Source organism: Corythoichthys intestinalis, chromosome 3 (assembly GCF_030265065.1).
Source record: "Corythoichthys intestinalis isolate RoL2023-P3 chromosome 3, ASM3026506v1, whole genome shotgun sequence".
NCBI classification, from domain to species: domain Eukaryota; kingdom Metazoa; phylum Chordata; class Actinopteri; order Syngnathiformes; family Syngnathidae; genus Corythoichthys; species Corythoichthys intestinalis.
The window spans coordinates 13,425,359-13,444,125 of record NC_080397.1 but is presented as its reverse complement, the minus strand read 5'-3'; the positions used below and the strand labels follow the sequence as shown (position 1 = coordinate 13,444,125).

At 38.5% G+C, this 18,767-nt stretch overlaps 1 protein-coding gene across 3 annotated transcripts in view; it reads right to left on the bottom strand.

The window, feature by feature from the left end:
• Positions 1-18,767, bottom strand: part of LOC130913862 (multiple C2 and transmembrane domain-containing protein 1) — a 266,167-nt gene that overhangs the window by 210,601 nt on the left and 36,799 nt on the right. For all 3 annotated transcript variants that reach the window (XM_057832765.1, XM_057832766.1, XM_057832767.1), the window contains exon 2: positions 543-657. In XM_057832765.1, coding sequence (XP_057688748.1) covers positions 543-657 — 115 coding nt within the window. The remainder of the gene's footprint in view (positions 1-542; positions 658-18,767) is intronic.

Here is an 18,767-nt window from a genome sequence, read left to right as displayed (position 1 = left end):
AGTTTGCCACGACTCCTGGCCGTGTAAGCAATCTTGAAATATTGCTCATTTGGAGCAGAGAGAAAACCAAGCATTCTCATGCTTATCCTCAACCAATTTTATTTTATAATGACTGCTGTGCTCAAGGTAGGCGCTAATGCTAATGCACAGCTGCACCGCTACCGTAGCACCCTGTCTCTCTCGCGCTTTGCTGATGTAATTGCTGCATAAATTCCGATTGGGGGGACTTGGCAGTTCAGACCGCAGCCACATTCTGGGAAAATGTAGCCCAGATCGAATTTTAACCACATACAAAAGTGACCAAGATCGGATTTGAAATGGTCCACTTTTATGCAACTTTTCCCGTTCAGACCGCCAAGTTAATGCCTCAGTGGAGTCGGAAAAAAGCAAAAAAAAATCAGATTCGTGCATTTAGACCTGCGGTATAAACCCAGCCTTAGAGAAGTTCCACCTCTGCAACACATTTCAGTTCTCACTCTGTACAATATACACCACCGTATTGATTGGCAGCACAAGTGAGATAAAAACATTGAGAAAACTACCTGTACGATCTCTGATGGCCAAGTTGTTGCCTTTCTTCAAGACAATATCCAGCTGATACATGGCTGGACTCGGAGGTGGAGGCTCTGCATTACAAGGCTCCACTGTTGTGATGCCCTGTAGGGACAAGAAAAGACATACAGTAACTCTACAGGAGAAGACAGATTATTACTTAAACAAGTGGCACATGGCACCGTGTCTGCAAAATTGTCTCTTCCCAAAATTGATGCAGCAACGAGCAATCCACTTTGGAAGCTTTGGGTTCTTTGAAAGATGTTCTCAATTCAACTTGGTTGGGGAACCCCAGCTGGCTCTCAACATGGCTCCCCTTGGAGCCATTAACAAGTCAAACGATGAGCCAAGCTTTTCTCCTTATCTCTTTCCTTCCTATTAATCAGCCAGTGTGTGGGCTATCATACATAGCGATAAAGCTAAAAATAGAAATAAAAGAGATTAGGATCATTCTAAAATACCCTTGAGAAGCACCAGGTGACTAATAAGAGATTTCCAACACTGACATTAGTCCCTTATGAGATATCTAAAGGAGCAGACAAGCCAGAACTGGGAGAAAAAGCATGACTGTAAACCAGAGTATGCATTTTAGTCACTCTAATTGAATTCTGATTGCTGTGGTCTAATCATTTAACATTAGCTGTTTGAACTTTGAATTATGACTGGAAAATTGCGACGCAGAAATCCAATAGTGAGTCAGGTCATTTTGTGCTAAAAAGGAGGAGAGCAGAGAGTTCATCACATTAGCATGCAGCTGAGTAGAAGTGGGTTTCACTCGCAAGAGCACTTTCCATTTACATGAAATTATCCCAAGAGTACAACACTGCCTGCAAAGTGCTTATGATACTTTAAATATTTTGACCCAAACCCAGATGAATTCATACAACGGGCAACCGACACCACCTTGCTATTCCATTAACCAAACACTACATTGATGTTATACAACATTGCAGTACCTAAGAGCAGTGTTGTTAATCTTACTTTTAAAAAGTAATTAATTACAGTTACAAATTACTTCTCCCAAAAAGTAATTGCGTTAGTAACTCAGTTACCTGAATGTAACAGTAATTAATTACTTGGCAAAGTAACTGGTGATAATTTCATTTTTTTTCTAAAAAAAAAAAAAAAAATACACAAAAAAAAAAAAAAAACAGGTCACACAATGTGAAGTTTAAATGTTTTTTGGGGATAATTGGCCCTAGCCCAATTCTTTACCCTAAACTTAACTAGACACAGGGGTATTGCGGATATTGCGATAACTAGATAGTAACCTTTGCTATGTGTGGAAGTCATTTAATGTTGTGAATCAACCGTTAAAGTTGTTAAAATTGCTCGTGTTATTTTCGATATGTGTAAGTTTTAAAGCTGTTTCATCATTTAAAGATAGATTTAAGTCAAGTTTTGCCGATTTAGGAGCATTTTAGATAAAAAGTTACTTAGGTTCGCTAGGAAGGTTCTCTACAACAGAGCCTTCCTGAGAAGTCTACTGCTTTAAGATGGCGGCTGTTTACTAACGCATCTAGTTCTTTATTATAAATGTTGCTAATGCCTCAGTGTCTGTCATTTGCATCTAGTTCTGTATATATGTGATATCTACCGAACCATCATGTTGGCGTAGTTTATAGGCTATCGGTTACATTTAGGTATTATTGGAACCACCTGGCATAGTAGCATCGCGTTTGCAACCGCGTCACCCTTCCTTGCCTCCTCCCCACTCCTGCTCTGCTCTCTCGTCTCCGTGAGTCCGTCTTTTTCAGACTTTTTTCGCGTCAGTCAACCAACATCGTAATGCATAGTAACGCATGCCTTTGCCACGTCAGTAACGGTAGCGGCGTTGCCAAGATGAGAAAAGTAATTAATTAGATTACTCGCTACTGAAAAAAATAACGCTGTTAGTAACCCCGTTATATTCTAAAAGCCGTTATTAACAACACTGCCTAAGAGTAACTATGGATTGCAGAGGATAAAAAAGGAGGAGAAAAGAACCATTTTAAGAAAGTTAAAGGGAAAGTTCTGAATTTTTGACATTAGGCTGCATTTTCAATTAGTCAGTCGTTTAGGTTTCAACAAATTCCGTGCAGTTTGTTAGTTATTTGTTTGTGGCAGGGCTCCAGAGTAGCTAAGCTAGCACGAGTCAATGGTGCTTGCTAGCATGCCAATAAAAAAACAATATATGCATGCATGAGAATCACTGAAATCAAATAGTGTTGGCTAGTTTTCGGGATAAAGTTATTGAAACTTACCATTGCATGTCAATAATTGTAGTATGAACAGCAACATTTGTAATCCAGCAGCTCTGCAAGGAACATGCTGTCCACGTAAGCAGGGTGGAGTGATTTCACAGTGGTTTAGAAATTAATGAATTACGGCAGTTTGGCGTGACATTTTTTTGGCCGCATTGGTATTTCAAAGAATGATCTGCATTTTAAATGTATTTGACTATGTTAGATCTGTTAATATCGTTATTTATTGGCATGCAAGCCACTCCGGAGCAGTGCAACTAACAATTGACTAACAAACTGAACGGAATTTGTTGAAACCAACACCACCGACTATTTAAACACCCGCTACCTTGGAAATTAAGCCTGATGTCAAAAATTCTGAACTTCAACTTGAAGTAGCTTCCTTTTTTCGATTCAATTAAAAACAGCTCACCATCAAAGGTAAGCACTCTGTGCGTATGTAATCGCGCAAGCATTACAAACCATGCACTCTTACCCAATTGTTGGGGCCTTAAAGTGTCCCACTGGCCTCAATTTTTCTAGAATCTAGCTCTCTGACCTCAAAATCATATGTTGTAACCTAATTTCCTTCCAACTGATACCAGATTTTGGTCTGCACAGCTTGGCCAATTATGAAAAGATTGCTAGATTAGTTAAAAACACCCACCCACACACTCAAATAGACTTCCTACAAATGCATTTTTTTTTTTAAATAAAATGTGGCTTATTAAATATACATACATACATACATACATACATACACACATGCATAAATTTAGGATTAGGCATCTCTTGCGTCAATAGGAGTTTTAAATGCAAATGTTCTTCTTTTACTAATTATCTCAGCATATACTGTACTCTGTGAAAATTGACCTCAATTCAAAGGTTTAACTGCTGTTGCAAGAGTTCCACTTTTATGATTTCCTTTCACGAGAGCGCAATGCTTTTGTTGACTATTAACATTAAGTAGTGAAGAAAAGTGTCAGTCTGAACAAGGAAAAAGAAAAGGCTATGTAACAAGAGAATGACAGGCTAATAAAACTTGTCATATTGCCTCATTAACGCTCAAGAGAGAGTTTTCACACAATGAACAATGGAGCATTAACAGGTTCTCTCAATGTCCGTGTATCATCCCTGAATGCATTGACAGCCTGCACACTGTGAACATCAAGTATTGCAGACAGCAGGCAGACTGGTCGCCCTACTGTCAAGCCAACCTGTCAAGCAGCCAGACGCTGCTCAATGGCAGTATGAGATCACACGGGCACGCAAACACAAGTCATTTGTCAGGAACCCATCGACCGAAAAACATTGCTTTGTTGTTTTTTGGTAGCACAAAACAAAATCTTTAAACGTATACATGGGAATGTCGGACCAATGTGTGGCATAAAAAATCATACATGTGCTGCACAATATGATGCTATACATACATCAAATTATCCATATACAACCCCTAGCAAAAAGTATGGAATCACCAGTCTCGGATGAGCACTCACTCAGACACTTTATCAAATAGAACAAACTCCGATAAAAAGCTTGAAAAAAATAATCTATTAGTTCAAAAAGGCAACTCTTTAACATTCAGAAACACTAAAATAAATCAATAAAAAACATTGTGGTGGTCAGTAAATGTTAATTTTATAGAGCAAGTGCAGGGAAATATATATGGTATCACTCCATTCTGAGGAAAAAAATATGGAATCATGAGAAACAAACAAAGAAATAACAATCAAAACATATCTCTAGTATTAAGAACGCCACCTCTGGCTTTTATGACAGCTGGCAGTCTCAAGAGTCAAGAATCTGCATTGGACAAGGTGATGATGCTGGAACGTTTGTTTGGTGCTGTTCCAGTGAGATTTACAAAGATGACTATCTGAAGAAGACATGAAAATTCCCTCAGTCCTTCATGATATGGGGCTGTATGTCAGGCAAAGGCAGTGGGGAGATGGCTGTGGTTAAATCTTCAATAAATGCTCAAGTTTACATTGAAATTTTAGACAGCTTTTTTTTTATATCCCTTCAATTGAAAATATGTTCGTCATTTTCCAAGATAACAATGCATCATGCCACGGACCTAAAACTATCAAAGCATTCCTTGGGGAAAGACTCATCCAGTCAATGTCATGTCCTGCAAATAGTCCAGATCTCAACCCTATTGAAAACCTGTGGTGGAAATTGAAAAAAAAAGGTCCACAGCGACCTGCAAGGATGATCTGGCAACTGCAATCAAAGAGAGTTGGCACCAAATTGATTAAGATTACTCATCAAGACCATGCCTCAGAGACAGAAAGTTATTTGTCAGTTTCAGGGCTCTGGAGTGGCTAAGCTAGCGCAAGTCAATTGGGCTGACTTAGCAAGCCAATAAAAAAACAATACAGATCTCGCCCAGGCCATTTTAGACCTACATTTGTAACTTGTGGTGTGTCATTAAAACAATTAATTAACAACTAATAAATTGTAATTAAAGATGCACGATAATATTGGTCACCAATAATTATCGGCCGATAAAGGCAATTATGACGTCACACAGATAATCCAGATGATAAAAAAATTCAACCGATAATGCAATCCAATAATTATATACTTGATTTAGCCTCCAAATGTGCGCAACCGAAGAATTCAGCACGCCGCCTCCTCAACCCCTTCCCTCTCTGAAGCCCCTGAGGGAGGAGGGGTTGAGGAGGCGGAGTTACACAACAAGAAGCAGTTGTAGTTTATGGTGGCTGTTACTAGTGGCTAGATTTATCGTGTGTTAAAAAAAAATAAATGACGCTCTCGCCATCTGCAAAACATGCACTGCAGAAGTTCCACGAAGTGGAAAGAAAGCGTCCTCATTCAACACCACTAACCCAGCAGCCATGTAAAACTGCATCACAAAGATTTTTGGAACGACTACGAGTCTGCTGCTAGCAGGAATGCTAAAGCTATTGTAAACACGAACTAAACTAAGCTACGTGGCTTGTGACGAAACAGAGACGCTGCAGCCTTCCCGGAGTCGGGTTGTTTGGAATGCAGCCCAAAGCGGGTGGTAAACTCGCATCTAAGCCTAAACACCCGCACGAGACCGATAGTTGACAAGTAGCCATCTTCCAAGGGAGCCCGCTGCTTTGGCCGGTCCGGCAGGCCGCCGCCCCCCTGCCCTAGGCAGGGCAGGCCGAGCACGGTTACCCGGCGGCAGAACCTCCGGCGAACACCCCAGTTTCTCGAGCGTTCCTCCACGGCGTGCAGGACGCGAAGCATGCGCCTCCGTCCGGAGGGGAGCCAGGCCCCGAATATGCCGCGGCGAACCGGCCGGGGCAGGCGGATTATCCAGTACGAACGTAGCTGCCGCCGTCGAGACAAGACGAGACATTTTTTTTATACCGAAATGACCCGAAGCCAAAGCCCCGGATAATAAAAATAATGCAGTTTATACGACCACCATTCTTCATGAAAAACATGCCAATCACATCAGTTTCACCACGGACATTTGGAAAAGTGATGTCAAGTAAGAGCTTATCATGCTAATCATCTTATCATGACGGCACAGTGGTTAGATGATAATTCAAACATGCAGAAAACCACACAAGAAGTCAGCCAGTCAGTAATGCATTCAGTAAGTAAAATGACGAGCGGTCAGATGACTTTGTAACGCTGCCTTTATTTTCGTCTTAACAAAACTCAGGCACAAAACAACACGCACGGGGATGCGAGCTCCAACTACGGCCAAATAATACTGCCGTGTATCAGCTTAGCTGCTGTAAAGCAAATGTCGTGAGTGCCGCAAATGTAAACAAAGCGCTGCAGAATGGATACATGACATCTCCCTCTTTTGAGCAAATCATTTTCACAGTGTGCAACAAAGCATATAGCATTAGCAATCACTTTTCAAATTATTTAACTTATTTGTCTGCTCAATTACAGTCACAGTAGAAAATCAAAACCTATTGGCACTTATTAACACTTATCAATTTAAATATGCACATTCCTGCTGTAATGAAATAACAATATTATTCTATAGCTACAAATATTATTGAAGTGCAACAACCAGTAATAAACATTAGAGGGCAACACAGATGAAAAAACATTTCAAAACATTTCATTTCCCCCTCTTTTTAAATTTTTTTTTTTTTAAGGATTACGTATAATAATTTATTGCTTAAAATAAGGCTGTTAAGCTTATTTTCAGCAAGCTATTTTTCTTCCAAGAAATCTGAGAGAAATACACTTGAAGCGCTGGCAGATAAATTCACTTATTTCCGATAGATTTACAATTAAAACTGACTAGTTTTAAGGAGGTGTGTTTTTGCAGTGTAGTAATGTTATATATGTAAGGAATGGCTTACTTTTAAAGGCATTTTTATGCCTTAGGTATTTACTCTGTAGTAAGTTTACCATTACACAATGTCAGACAATCTGTCATTATTTAAATATTGGAATTTACTACTTGTTCATATTTGATGTTGAAAAAAAGAGCAATGAATTATATTTTTGCACAGCAATAGTTTCTCTTGTGTATACTTTAAAATTTTACATAAATGTTTTAATAGAATTATCGGTTTAAGATTATCGGTTATCGGTCGGAATGAGGAGGAAATTATCAGTTATCGGTATCGGTTGAAAAATGTATTATCGTGCATCACTAATTGTAATGATGGGTGAACATAAAGTGTGAATACTACTATATTTGGGAAAGAATTAGCCACTGATAGAAGCAATAAATCACAAAATTATGAATAAGTTTGTACACAAACGGCAGCATTTTGGGAGGAAGCCAATTGGCTCCCCATACCAATCGTACATGAGCATTGCATGCAAGACAATTGAAAATAGCTGCTTCAAAGGGAACAGGGCATTTATTGCACCCAGAACACAGACAAAACAATTCATTCCAATATTACTGTATTTTTCGGACAATAACTCACAACAGAGTATAAGTTGCACCAGCCAGAAAATGTGTATTGAAGAGGGGGAAAAAAACATATAGTATGAGTCACACTGCAGTATAAGTCGCATTTTGGGGGGAAATTTATTTGATTAAATCCAACACCAAGAAGAGACATTTCATCATGAAAGGCAATTTAGAATTAAAAATAGAATAGAAAACAACAGGCTGAATAAGTGTATTGTATGCTAACGTTACATGATGCATGAACAACGAACTGAGAACGTATCGTTTCCGGCTGCATAATTCACTACTTGCAGCTTGTAATCGGCAGAATATGATTTTCTTTTCAGTGCCATTTTGTTGAGTCCTTCTCGGTTGTTTTGATTTATTTTTATAAGTTACCGCCGATGTTGAGCGCTGTCTTGCGGTTTAGTGTGAAAATAACATGTAAATTCCAAACAATAAAAAAAAAAAAAAAAAAAAAAAAGACTGTAATTTATAGTTCGGTAAATATGGTAATTAATTTATTGTTCATGGCATTTTGCTATCTTTATATGCTCTTAAAAGTTAAATCACTCACATCATCAGCGTCTGTTTGCACTGGATAGTTTTATGTTGCAGCACTTCTTAATGCGTTTAACATTTGTGGTAGGTCAGTTTAATATCAATTTTAAAAAGTGAACAGGGAAATAGATATCATTTTTGTTTAATTTTTCACCAAAAATTTCAAAATGTATTATATCATATCTTGATATAAACTTTATAAAGCAGCCCATATCATGTTTTTTTCCCCCGTTTTGTACACGACTAATCCATATCATGAATAATTTCATATCTTGTATTCATATTCTTGCAGCAGCTCTTATTCTTGCCCTTGCATCATTAGAAAGGCCCAACTATGTCACATAGAGGCAAGGCAAAAGCATTTGCATTTATACACCATACTGTATGCATTATGTGCCAAGTGGCAAAAACTCTTCTCGACAACATATACTATACCCATTTGCATCTTAATGTCTCCAGTAGGTGAACACTACTTTAACTGTAGTCTATCAGGCAGCAATTCAATACTTTTTTTTTTCTACTTCGAGTAGTCTTCAATCAGTCGAGTGAAACAAACCACCGCTTTAGCATGAGGCGAACCCGCATGAATCACATTTGTTTGAGTGTGTTGCAGCAATCACTTGCAATTGGGTTTTATGAAAATGAGCAAGTGCTTGCATTGCATTCATAATGGTTTGCCCTATTATACATTGAATACTATATTGTAAAAGTCCTTCATATTTCGGTGGCATTGACGGCGATAGAAGTCCATTCTATTTGAAGTTGGAGGGCTGCCTCCTTCCAGGCTCAAATGGACATTCTTGAATCCCTTCTTGTTCAGTAACCCAAAATCAACAGGAAGTGAGCTGTAAATCTCCCCAATCAACAGGAGGTGACCCGTAAATGCCCCAAAAGGCACAGGAATTGAATGAAAATCAACAGGAAATTACCTGAAGTGCCCCAAATTGAACTTACTGCTGGTAACCCTCCCAGTTCAAACTGATTGGACGCCTATTAGTGATAAACTCGTTTCAATTCACAGCAGAAGGATGAAAATAGCTTGTTTTATGTTTGCTTATTAGTTGTATTGTATTGCTACTGATAGCATTTTATCTCAAATTGTATAATATCATGAGGTATTTTGGTTTTAGAAATTCTTGAAAAAATAACCCTGAACTTTTCAGAGTTTCTCCTCCATATTCACAATTACTCAAAATCTTGGTTAGCTCGTCTTACAGATCAATAGAAAATTTTCATTATTTTTATAATTATTTTTTGTGCTTCCAATATTTGGCATCATCACAGTAACAAAGTTGCTAATTTGTAATAATTTTTCTCTGGAGTAGAAGCTAATTGTTTAGCTAGTACTGGACATCAATCATTATCCACAGCAGCCAGTTAGTTTCTCAGCATAAACACGGCAATCTAAAATTGATCACACTTCAGTGTTAATGATGCAAAAGTCAGATAAAAGCCACTTTAGCAAATTTGACGGATGATGTTTTGTTCCTAGCTTGCCTGCCAGTCCACCATAGTCTGAATAGCAGGTAAAGTAAAAGTAAATAAATGATCCGCTGGAAGGAGGTTTGGTTCTTTGCCTTATTTGAGTGCCATTCCAACACAGATGATTTTAGTACCGCCTCCACACTGACAAGATAGCAGCCTCCACACTGGTAACGTGACAGCAGTGTGTATCCCTTATGCTGGCACCTTGCTAAAAATAGCAGCGACCAAGTAGTAAAATCCTACTGTTATGTTAAGTGATGGGCAGCACTGCATATGGCGTGTCTCATTCATGGAAATGTAAATACTACATTTTTCAGACTAAAAGATGCACCAGTTTAAAAAAAAAAAAAAAAAAAAACTGCTCCGACTGTAAATTGTATTTTTGGGGCTAAAATGTATCTTGCAAAAACCAAGACAAAGAAAAAGAAATTTCATTTTGAAATGGAAGTTATAAAGTTAATGAAGAACTTGAAGAACAGACTTGAAATTAGTGGCTGCCACTGATGTACATATGTTCATTTGCCCCTCCCAGCCAAAATGGATTGGACGGTTAGTGCTGTCAATGGCATTGACCGATGGGCATTCACGGCCAATCCTCCCATTTTAAATGAATTGGGTGTTTATCATTGACAGTGGTCGGCGATGGGTTAAATTCTATGAAATAAAAAGACATACATAAACTATATTGACATTGTACCCTGTAACCTTTGTTTTTATATTAGCCTTATTGTCCTCTTTTTTTAACCTGTTCTGTTCAGCTACCTACACGGAAAATAGGAATCTGAGTGTCCTTATGGTCTGAACAGTTTTAATGTATCACATGGGTATGTTTTATTTATTAAGGGAAAGCAGCGAGCATGAAAGGGTTATGGGGGGACAGAAAGAAGGAGGCAGACCGAAGAGGAGAAGAAAAAAACAACAACAAATACATTGCTACACACCTCTGCTACCTATGAACATAGTGGTGCTATTGTTAGCTAATTATATTTACCCGTGGACACCATGTAGGGGGCCTGATAACCGAGGAGAAAGAGGATGGGAGGTGAGTCAAAAGGAGCCATGATTAGGCGGGATGGAGCGTCCACAAATTATCAGTATGAAGTGTGGAACCCATTATAATGAGAATCACATGTGAGTGTGGATATGTTGACATCCTATTCTATGCTATCTGATCGCTAATCCTGGCACCGACATTCTCTCTACCTTAGTGTGTCTAATTCTAAGTTCAAAAGAACACTGTACAGCACATTATTGTGGTTAGAACTTGTGAAATTTTGTTTTATACAAGTCAAACCTGAGTATAAGTTGCCGGACAAGCCACATTTGAAAATAAATAAATAAATGAATATGAAATTGAGAATTGACAGTGCACTCATGATGACGTTTAACTGTCCATGCTGGCCATTTCCATGCAATGAAGTTGAATTTGTGAGTTTAAGCTACTGATGCACCGATACCGATGTCAGTATTGGCAGGGAGGGCCGATCCGGCCCAAAATGGTGGTATCGGTATCAGCGAGTAACAACAAACAGGGCGTCGATACCATTTACCGGTCCGGTGACACCAGGGGTCGCGTTTACCAAATATTTTCCGTCGTTGTCCGATTTTTTAAAACGGTGACGGAAAAAACTGAAGTCCATCTGTCATTTTGACAGGTTGCAATTCACACCCCAGATCACAGGGTGGCAAGTGAGCATATTAATTAGCTATTGTCTCTCTTGATGCATGACGTCGTTGGCCTTACTCTGAAAAATGTTAAGGCAACTGAGTGTTCAAAGTTTCTTCAAAAAGCCCCAAAACGACGATGGTGTTGATAAAAGAGGTGAAAAAAGAGGGACTGCAGAAGCGGGCACGCAATTCAAGTCCATGCGCACCAGGAGGAAAGTGTGAGACCGCGTTCAGGCCACAGCAGGTGAACTGTTAATTTCATTGTTCCATATGTAGCCTACCTACTGGGGCCACAGTCAGCTGTTTTTGTCACTGCGGAGAAAAAGTTACATATTCACCTGCTTGATGTGTGATGGCACGGTGTGGATTCTCTGTTAAGCTTGTTCGGACAGAATATTAATTTAAAATGAATGAAAACTAAATACTTTTGAATATGTTGAAGCGGTTTGCAATGTTAAGAGTCTTGTTAGCTGGAATTGCTGTGTCCAGCCGCTGTAGCTCTGCTGCTCTCTGTGAACTCTCTATTCAAGCCGGAAAGCGCGCGGCTCTTAAGTGTCTCTGTCACGTGACTGTGTCGTAGCCGGTAACGCACTCGGCCAAATGGACACACAAGTACGGGAGGTGAATTATGCCAAACAAAGGGTCACCACAATGTCATTATCATCATTTTAAAAATTTAAGTGACGGGTAAAAATAGATTATGACCGGATTTTTATGACCCTGTCAGTCAAAATGACAGACAACCAAAAAGTCTAGCGCAACCTCTGGGTGACACTGAACGCAGGCTTTTTTTTCTCCAGACACTCCTACACTCTGTGTTGTGTGATCACGCGTGATTACCGTAATTTACCAAATATAAGGCGCACCCATCTATAATGCGCACCCCAAATTTACTTGTAAAATCTAGGGGAAATTATTGTACCCGTTTATAACGCGCACCCTAATTTTAGCACCAATAAATAGAAGAATACAAGAAAACAGAGCTCGAGTACAAATACAGAAATGTAATTTAACTGACTGGTGAAATACAGCACAAGCATAGCCTATTGGTAGTTCAAAACATTACCATAAACTGACAATATTTATGGTAATAATATGATTTGACAACTTCTCCAATTTACCAGAATCTAGGAGGAAACAAAACAGATGTGACTTTTCTTTTAAAGGCTGCTGTATAACTTGCTCGTTTCATCATGATGAATAAATGTTTCTTCCATGGATTGATACGGTAAAATGAAAGTGAGAACGTAAGTCGGAAATCCGAGACAGCTCATCGCTGTCGACACGACAGTAACAATAGGAACTATTATTATTTGGGTTTGAGTTTCCCGAGGGACAGATATAGTTGACGGACACACATAGGAAGTCTGTGTTACGTTTGCTATGGTCCGAGTTGCGGAGCTGCAATACACGTTGACTCAAATGATTTCAAGAAACTAAATTCTGTGTTTTATGAAGAGTGAAAAAAGCAGAATTTAACAGACGAAATCATTCGGTCGATCAGAGTGAAGTATTACCGAAACAAAATGGTGACGTCACATACCGTAATGGTCGGCAACGGATCGCCGCATACGTTTCTTCAACACAACGTGGCCGTGTCAATAAAAAAAAAAAAATCGGTTTATATATATATACTGTATATATATATATATATACTGTATATATATATATATATTTATACATATATACAGTATATAATGTAAACATATTTCTGTCTCCATCCATGTACCCGTTTATAATGCGCACAAGTTTATTTTGGGGAAAAAAAGTGTGCGTTATATTTGGGAAATTACGGTACTTTGCATGCCAAGCAGCTACAGCTATTGACCTGCTTCAGACCAATGAGAGCAGGCCAATAGTTGCTCTTAACCAATGTCGGGGCAGCTTTTCATATGGAGGAAAAACAAACTACAGTGTATCACAAAAGTGAGTACACACCTCGCATTTCTGCAGATATTTAAGTATCTTTTAATGGAACAACACTGACAACACCGCAAACAGTTTGGTGAAGACATGTCAACAAAGCACATGGATTACTGGAACCATGTCCTATGGTCTGATGAGATGGGCAGGCTTTCTTGTGTACCGTCTTCAGAAGAGGCTTGGTGATAGCCATGCACACCAATTTAATGTAGAGCGCGGCTTATGGTCTGAAAACTAACAGGCTGACCCCCCACCTCTTCAATCTCTGCAGCAATGCTGACAGCACTCCTGTAACGAGTCACAGAAATTTTGGAAGGAAAATGAAAAGCAGTACTCAATTTGGACATTTAGGGATGTACGTAGTTTCTCTGGGGTGTACTCACTTTTGTTGCCAGGGGTTTAGATATTAATGGCGATATTTTGAGTTATTTTGAGGGGAAAATAAATTAACTCTATTATATAAGCTGCACAGACTACATTTCATTGTGTCAAAGTTTCATTTTGTCAGTGTTGTCCCCAGAAAAGATATACTTAAATATCTGCAGAAATGTGAGGGGTGTACTCACTTTTGTGATACACTGTAAATATGTACATACAGTATATATACTGTATATACACTGTATATATACTGTATATACAGTACATATATATATATATATAAATATAAATAATATATATATATATATATATATATATATATACTGTATATACAGTACATACACACACACACACATATATATATATATATATATATATATATATATATATATATATATATATATATACATATATACTGTTGGACAGGTGTACCTAATAAAGTGGCCGGTGAGTGTATATATGCTGTATATACACTGTATATATATACTGTATATACTGTATATATGTATATAAGCGGAGTGGTATCAATATGGTATCGGCCAATACTGGACAGCCAGGTATCGTATTGGGTCCAAAAAATGGTATCGCTGCAACACTAGTTTAAACCCAGTCCTGTTGCAACAAATTAATGTGAGGAGACTCAATAGTACAGTACAAGTAGATATTCAGTCTTTTTAAGAACAAAATTTATTCTTAATGATGAGGATAACCCAGACAGTTAATGAATGTTTTAGTTCCTTGCGCAAAAACACTCAACGGTCGTTAAATGCTGCAAAAACACACAACAGCCGGAGTGCATATTAATGATGGACCCGACGAACACAATGACAAACTGGAAGTTGTATGAAAAACAATATCCTGGACCTGTGAACTGAAGCATAAAATGAAATGGGAGAAAGCAAAAAGCCTGCGGTACATTAGTGTAGAATTCATTCAGCATAATAAAACGCTTACTTGAATCTTTCCTTTTTCCTCCCCTATCTATTCACACCTGCGCTTGTCTTCCCTCTACTACCTTTCCAGTCACTGCATCCCCCCATCTCACCTCCACTGTCTTAACTCAGCCTTACTTCTTTGGGGCAACTGCGCTCTCATTCCTATCACGTTCCACATCCGGCTGATGTTCTCTCATAAATTAGCTAAACCTCCCAAAGCGTCTGGTCAAGGCAGAGGCATAAACAAGGATCATGAATTGCTTTGTCCAAGTTGATCATGTCTCACCACACTGGTTTAATTGGTTGTCAGTCCCTGTCACACTAGCACCCTGCTCAGGTTCCACTCTATCAGAAATTGGATCCAACACGCCCACTCGACTTCAAAACCCTCTGCTGTCATTGTAGACAAAAACAGCCACGTAAAGTGCACAGGCAGACAACAATCCATCACATAAGCAAAGCAGCTATTCAGGTTTATGGAAAGTATAATATGTATGAAAATTAATTCTGCATGCAAATGTGTGAACGTGCTGAAGTGATGGAAACATTGACCATTTGAGTGAAATCCTGGGAAATGGAAAAGCTCTCAAGCAAAACCTTTGGCAACGAATCAAGAAGCAAGCATGTCATCCAAATGTGATGCCGGCTGGCAAGGAAACCTACCGTATGGCTTCGCCCCACAGCTGAGAGGGGCAACGTGAACATTCAGACATCCACACTGAACACTCCACTGTACTATTACTGCTGCTGCTGCCTTTACAACACAGCGGACTGACTCCCTCTCTCACGCACGCAGCAAAGGCCAACCAGATGTGACGTTCTTGAATACTCCAAAGGCACTTGGGCTCTCTCTCTTGCTTCACCTCTCTTCCTTTCTCTCCATTGTTCACAGATCAAAATAGATGCTTGCTTTCCACTCAAATATGACAGGTGATAAGTTGACAGGGTGAAGGATAAGCTTTCATCAATGTTGTACTCCATTACACATTACTAACATTGCTTGTGCACCCACCTTACTTGTATTTGTAAAAAAAGGAATATCAAAATGAATATGTGTAATAAGCGCTCTAATATCTATAACCCTAGCTAAATCCAGATTTTTTTATCATGGAACCTGCAGATGCATGTGTTGACTTGCATCCATCATTTTAAAAAAAATAATAAATTTCAAAATTCTAAATAAGAGTTTCAAAATAAAGAAATTCTAAGTATCAAATGTGATACATTAGGCTATAAGGGGTGAATGTCTCTTACCAATGTCGACTCGGTAAGTGTAGTCATATCAAGGTAGTAATGCTACTCACATTAGGTAGCATATACCATGTAGGGCCCAACATACACTCTAATATTTGCATGGACCGCTTTTAACTTTGATTACGGCACGCATTTGCTGTGGTATTGTTTTGATACACTTCTGCAATATCACAAGATTTATTTTCACCCAGCAGTGTTGCTTTCGTCAACAATAACAATATCGAAAATATTTTGTCGACGGACATTTTAACGAGACGAATGCCAGTTTTCTTCTGACGAGACGACGAAACGGAAAGAAAATGCCACATGCTTTCTGTCATATGTTCATATTGTGTGACATTTTAATATTGTGCGGGTAGTACATCAGCTTATATCGTATCCAATATTTTTCAAAACATATATGTCTAAATAGAATAGAATTGTCAGGGAAACCGGGCAGGCAGGTGGTGTGGGCCCAAATGCAGGGAAACAAAAGGCAGCAAGGCAGGTGGCGGTGAACTCAAAAAACGTTTTAATAATAACTAACAAAAGCACAAAGTACAACCAAAAGTACTGAGGATCAAAAATGCAAGGTTCAAACAAAACTTACTTTATCAGAGGAACTAATACACGAGGGCTTGGAGGAACTAATACACGAGGGCTTGGACAGGACTTCGACATCAACGTTGACATAGACAATGACGCAACAAGGAGTGAAAAGAAACTGGGAGCTTATATACACACACACAGACAAGGGGTAACGACAAAACGAGGAACAGGTGAGCACAGGAGGATGCATGTTGGAGGATACACTAGGAAGGACAACAGGTGAAATCAATGGGCAATCACAGGGACAAGTCACACTAGGAGAAAACCAACACAAACCCTAACAAGAATTGAATAGAATCCCCTATTGTCGCTGTAAAATTAGTCAACCACATTTACTGTGAAAATCATAGTGTATATGAATGCAACTCATTTAGCCATCTTGTCGCTGCTCATGTTAACGTGGCAGCACTGAATAGTGAACCTGCCGGAGCACACGACAAACAGGTGACTTATGTTATGAATTAGTTGTTATTTTCCCCTAGAAAACGCACACATGAACACATCTACACCCACACAGCTTTCTAATCATACACAGACAAGCAGAGCATGTCTCTATCATACATTGCCATCGTTCAATTTCATCCTCACCTCTGGCATCAAGAAAAATAGCTTCAATATCCAGTGGATGCAGGGTTTTGTCCGTCCCTAATTTAGCATCTAAACGTTGTGCAGTAATCATGCATGTTTCATGTTCTACCAGCTTACAGTGTAGTATGCACATGTTGGGTTATAAGCTTATGTAAAAGCATCCACAATCAATATTCGTGTTGCAGGTGATAAAACTGTTCACAAATTAAACGGTTCACACACAGAGAGAATTTCAGTTGACTCTATCAGGCCTGAGTAAAGATTTGAACACTTCACTCTTCTTTTGATCAAGGTGAAGCTTTAATATTAACAAAACCTTAATACGGCAAATACGGCAAGTGACTATTTTGGCCATTTAAAAATCTTAGACCTGGCTAGGGTCATGAAGGCCAGAATATTTTACACATAATATTAACATTTGATATAGTAATAAGTATGACCTACATGACCCAAATGCGATGTCCGCATATGTGGACTTTTTGTTATTAACCATTTCTTATTTATTTTTATTTGTAAATAAAATGATAATTTATAAAATAAATTAGATTAAAATTTATAAAAAGGGAAATACACTGGTTACCACACTCAATAATAGTAATAAACAAATGATAATATAAAAATAGTAATACACAATTTCAAAAATGTTATATTTTCAATTTAATACAATTTCAAAATAGACATTTTGAATAAATAAAGAAAATATTTATAGGTTTAAATAAATATAATCTGCTTTTAAAAATGAAGTAACCAAATAAGAGAGCATTAAGTTTTCCCCCTTTTTAATTTAAAAAAACGTTTTCAAAAAAGTTTTAAAAAATAAAAATAATAATACACAGACAGTATTTACCATTAACTCATCACCTGCCATTGACAACAATATGCTCATCTTTCAATGGGGGCGAATGAACGAATGTTCATTTGCCCCACCCAATCAAAAATGGATTGGACGTCTAGCATCATCAATGGCAGCCAACAAATTCAATAGGGGCCGGATAAAGGCTTAATAATAAAATTTGCACATTCATTCACAAAAATGAATTCTACTGTTAAAAATAATATGTTATCTTATTTAAAACCTCGTCTTGGCAGCGAATGATCATGTTTCAGTGCAATATAGTTACATAACTGCTGCTGACTACAAAAACATGTTTGCATGCACAGCTAAACATAAGATTTATGTGTACAAAACAGGCATTCCCAGTATGACAGAGCAGCTCAAACTGTGCAAGCCTCTCCCTGCTATCATTTTTCTAGCGCGCTGTTATCACTGAAGCAGATTGGAGGAAGGCGCGGGATTTATCGGTGCGAGAGGGCACCCTTGGAGGGTAAAAAGACAGATGGACAGATGTGATGGACCTCAATAGACAGGGTGAACTTGTAAATGAAAACCAAGATCTATTATATCCATAACATACATTTCAGAATGTATTCCAGACTTTCAATCAATACGCAAATGTAAAGCAGCTATGGCAGTAGACCCAATATATAAGAGTGATAAATAGACTATATTTACACTTACAGGTTGGCAAAGGTGCCATACATTAAAAAATTGTACCACTTTGTCTGATTAAGCTCTTCTTTGCTCTCACACCTCATGCAATTTTCCATTTTCGTTTTCCGGCTGACTGTTTACACTGGAAATTCATCTCGGTTGTCCAATTTGGGAGACCTTTAGCGCAGCACCACACCAGGATCACGGCAACTGAATAAATCTAAATAAATGAATGACACGACAGCATG